At 39.4% G+C, this 4,840-nt stretch overlaps 1 protein-coding gene across 1 annotated transcript in view; it reads left to right on the top strand.

Annotated features, from left to right (window-relative positions):
- LOC108580209 (F-BAR domain only protein 2) overlaps window positions 1-3,006 on the top strand; it is an 11,215-nt gene extending 8,209 nt beyond the window's left edge. The window contains exons 9-14 of the mRNA XM_017943918.1: window positions 69-330; window positions 472-736; window positions 949-1,429; window positions 1,516-1,732; window positions 1,799-2,147; window positions 2,286-3,006. Coding sequence (XP_017799407.1) covers window positions 69-330; window positions 472-736; window positions 949-1,429; window positions 1,516-1,732; window positions 1,799-2,147; window positions 2,286-2,356 — 1,645 coding nt within the window. The 3' untranslated portion in view covers window positions 2,357-3,006. The remainder of the gene's footprint in view (window positions 1-68; window positions 331-471; window positions 737-948; window positions 1,430-1,515; window positions 1,733-1,798; window positions 2,148-2,285) is intronic.
- The last annotated feature ends 1,834 nt before the right edge of the window (window positions 3,007-4,840 follow it).

The raw sequence follows: 4,840 nt of genomic DNA, 5'->3' as shown, positions 1-4,840 counted from the left end.
ATATGCACTGGGCCTGCTGGAACTCTCGAAAGTTCATCCCACTGAACCACACTAATTCTATATAATAGGGAGGATAAGGATGACAGTAGAAAGTCTGAAACACCGACACCGGAAGTAGATGAGGACGGTTTCTGTATTAGACCGGAAGCAGAGCCGTGGGAGAATGAGAAGGGATTTTATTCTAGCTCAGACAGCGATTCTGAGGACGAGAGGGAACGAAAGATCCGAGTGGAAATAAAGCCACTTAGCAATGGCGGAGCACCGATGAGCGCCAGCGTGGATGAGCTCAGGGCAACGGTGGAGAATTTATCCTTATCGCCTGCACCAACGGTACGATCACTTCCTTCTTCTTTCGTCTTTGTCTCCTTTTTCTCCATTAATTCTCATTCTAAAAGATTAATCTTCTGGAACAAGTTATTTTATCTGCCCTGAAGAAAAGAAACGATACTAATTCGATTATGTAATTAATAGGGACGCAGAGGATCAAATACCGACTCAGATCATCATATGAAAAGGTCTCAGTCAGTGTCACAGCAATTAGGAGGTAAGCCAAGCTCGGATTTACTTGGCCTAAACTTGTTCAATCCTAGCAGTACACCATCGAGCGCCTCAACGCCGACTGGTAGTCATCCGTACGCGCCATTGCAAAGTCCTCCGCCACTGTCTTTGTCACCGACGCCTCAACCACAGCCGTCACAATCCGCACCACCTACACACCTTCACTCGCGATTCCCTGGTGAGTCTACCGAGAGTTGTCACTTTTGTTGCGCTCTCAGCTCATCAGGACGCTTTTTGTGTCTTGTCAGAGTGTATTATGTCATTATGTGTGTGTGTGTGTGTGTGTGTGTGTTATGGAAAAACAGAAGCAAAAGAATATATATATATATGTAGGAAGAGAGGAAGAGAGTGTCTGAGATTTTTCTTAAAGAGAATTGCATTCCATTCTAGATGGAGATTTGTTCTCGGAAATTGGAGACATCACTCCGGCCTTACCCCCCAAGCAATCCGCATCTTCCACACCGACAGGATCTATTATCATTCCTAGACCACCGTCCCGAAGAGGAGAGGGTCCATCGCCAAGGGGTAGAATGTCACCAGCGACGATATCTAGAGCAGATAGTGTTGCCAGCTTGGAATTCCGTACAGCTGGTGTAGGAGTTGGCTCGTCCAGGGGACCGTCCCCACTCACGATAGGACTAGCAGACACTATTCCACTAGCGGTTGCCTTCCACGAGATAGTACACTCTTTTTTTAGGGGCACCGATGAGACACGGTGTCAGGTAAAGCTTAGCGGCGACATGATGCTATCATTCCCTGCTGGTATCGTCGCCGTGCTGGCGAACAATCCGAGTCCTGCGAAACTGACGTTTCGCGTGAGAAATAGTAACAGATTGGAAAAATTGTTTCCTAATAATCAGCTCGTTAGCATGTAAGTTGTGTTACGACGACACAATTGATGTTAAACTGAATTCGTTTCGAGAATGTTGTCAAGGATTCGTTTATATTTCATTGTAGGGATGCCACGCAGACAACTGTCGACAGTACAATTTTTGAATTCAACATGAGTGCCTTAACTACGCTATTACGCAAACAGGCTGAACAGAATCCCTCGGCTTCGTATTTTAACGTCGACATACTCAAGTATCAGATCAAGTGCAAGGAGGGCGCTGGCTCTTGTCCTTTTCAGTTGGTTGCCTATTGGAAGTGTGAATCCACTCATACCGATCTCAAGGTACTATTTATTACTGGAAATACGAGAATATCCTGATGATATTGAATGATATAATCCGTTTTCCAGATTGATTATAAATACAACAGTCGCGCCATGGCTTCTCCGAGCCCATTATTGAACCTCCACGTGGCAGCGCCCATAGATGGAGGCTTCAAGTCTTTAAACAGTAAACCTCAGGCTCAATGGTTACCAGACACGAATCGGGTACTATGGAAATTCACGGAATTGTCGCAGCATAGTGAAGGGAACGGCGTGGGCTCTCTAAAGGCGAGAGTAGAGCTCGCACACGGGCCAGGAAGCCAAGGAACGATATTCACGCAATTCAATTGCGAAGGGACCACATTATCTGGAGTTGAATTCGAGCTTCTAGGCCCGGGATATAGATTAAGTTTAGTAAAGCGTAGATTCGTATCTGGTAAGTATTATACCTTTCTTTTCCTTTATAATTTATGTAGCTTTCTTCGCTTCTTAAGCTTCAAACGATGTTCCTGCATGAATCGTTTTTCATTTCCAAGAGGATAAAGAAGGCGAACATTTGTCCATGTTCTTTCAGGGAAGTATATTTGCGACGGAGATTCTGACTCACGGAGCAGATACGCTGCTCCACCATCGAATGTAGATTGACGACTTCCAGAATGGGCACCTCAGTGGGAGAGCCTGCCCATTTAATATTGGTACTTGCTTGTTCATTCACTGCCCATACCACGACTAATGTCCGGTCAAACTCGAAATCGGCGTGGGGAAGCCTGTTGGATACCAAAGAACGTGTGCGATACAATAATAAGGTTGTCTAGTAGACGAATCATTTGTACAGAGGCCGCTGCGTGATAAATCAATGTAGCAGAATGTAAAGTTTATTCGTTTTACGAGTCAAAAAAAGAAAGATCTTGAGTACGAGAAAGTGGCGAAGGGAGTAGAAAATTTGTACCTTTGCGAAGAAGGTGAGAAATACGCTATATACTATACGATACTAGGTGAAGAGAGGGAAAAAGAGAGCACTTGGACAGAAACTGTAACGAGAAACATAGTTGGACTTCGTAAGTCACTCGCTACCTGATGAATGGCGTTCTATGTGTTTTATAACTTGTATATTTTTCAATTTTTCTATATATCCTCGATTAGATTGTACTATTTTTAGCAAAGTTTGTACGTGAGATGCGTAAACGAGATGTAACAACAACTAAGACGACGACGATATACTACGACATACGACGCTGACGGGATGTGTAATAGCCCTTTCTCGCATAAAGCCTTTGGTGTCCAGCATATTTTTCACCACGATGTTCTCGCCATATTATTGTGTCTATATATATATATATATGTGTGTGTACATATATATATATACATATATAATCAAAATGCGTTATGACTTTTTTTACGTGAACAACAGAAAGAGGGAAAAGAAAGAATTTTCCAAAAGAGATCATTAAACAGTACAACGTTCTTAATCTATTGTTACATTTTTGCGCTAATTTTAATATAGTTATTATATTACTATATCATATATCGTTAAGAATTTTGAAAAAGGAAAAAATGTAAAGGTTCTGTAACGCCAATTAATTACGTGTCTGTATAATTAGCATTTATATTTTGCACGAGGGAACGAACATTGCTTGTAAAAAGAAGCCTTGCATAGGAAGTCCTAATGCGTTCACGTACAGATCTGTTTCTTCTACGATACGCGTGAAATTTTCCAGAGTACATAGGCTACATACGTGTACAGATAGGCAGAAGAAAAAGTTTAAACAATCGACGGTTCACAAAGAAAAGACGTACTCTTTTGTGATAATTCGTTGAACTCTTCTACGCAGAAATTCCTGCGTATATATCTCTGTAAAATAAAATCGCGTAGTTTTGCTTTATCTCGAAAAAGATAGTGAGAGCGTTAAAAGAACAAGATGTTCGATAGATCAATAATAATTAATACGTTTACTCCGTGAAATTCGGCGATTAAGGGGAAAGAAAAATTCTTTATCGAAACGTTTAAACGATGAGATTTTAGCGTTGTAACGAAACCATAACGATCCTACGATGATTGTTTCGTTATTGACATGATCGTAAAAAAAAAAAAAAAGTAATCCAGTATTTCTTCAACATTTATCTTTAGAGGTTAATATCATTCTTGAATCGATCGACAGATTTTAAGATGTCTTAAACTAACTTCAAGACGTTCAGGAGTCTTCTTAACCCATAACGAGAATCTATGTATTCTATCGTTGAGTTGTTTTTTTTTTTCGTTTCTTTTTCTTTCTTAATATTTTTTCGCGACGATTTTATGATACATGCACGAGGCAAATTTTTTTCCTTTTTTTCTTTTTTAGTTTTCTTTAGAGGCAGGTCATTTCGTTTGAAACTACATGTGCATACATACCGCCGCGTCTGTATATGTAATATGTGTATATAAAAAAACGGAAGTTAACTCTATAATATACATATAGTCCAGCACACACGATGCTTCCTTCTGTGCAAAGTTTTAAATATTGGCAACAAGTTAAGACAAATATACAACCGTACGTATTCGTGCATAGTTCGATCTGTGATTTTGTTTGTGTTTCGTTTCGTTTAGTTTTAGTGGAAAAAATTATTCCTTTTAAAAAGCATGACGTTATAAGAGTAGTTTTATTTTTTTAACCCTTAACTGATAATGTTTAAATTATAATTCAGTTGTAGGTTTTACGAAGAGAGGATTTTATTTTTTTTTTTTATCCTTTTTAAATCGATTTTATTTCTTTCGTGTAATTTATGTTGATCGATCAAGTGACAAGTCTTTAATCGATATAGTCGAAGATCTCGATCTATACACGAGTACCTGCGATACTTGTTGCGAGGTATTCGTTACCTGGCTCTAAAAGTGCATTATGCTTTAAGCTAATTTTGAGATAATTCGTAGAGGAATAAAAGAAAATGCGAATCGCTGTTTTTTTGGTTATCGAAATTGACGAGCACGACGAACTTTTTTGTAGCAATCATTCATCACTAAAGAGATTAATGAATAATTTTACGCTATAAGGAAGAGCTGTTCAGCGTTCTTCAGCCGCAATTCTCCGCATCTATTTTATGAATTTACATTTCCTCTTATTATTACTATTATTGTTACTTGATTACTAT

Source organism: Habropoda laboriosa, unplaced genomic scaffold (genome assembly GCF_001263275.1).
Source record: "Habropoda laboriosa isolate 0110345459 unplaced genomic scaffold, ASM126327v1 scaffold2, whole genome shotgun sequence".
Classification (NCBI taxonomy): Eukaryota; Metazoa; Arthropoda; class Insecta; order Hymenoptera; family Apidae; genus Habropoda; species Habropoda laboriosa.
This window is presented reverse-complemented; position numbering and strand designations above follow the sequence as displayed.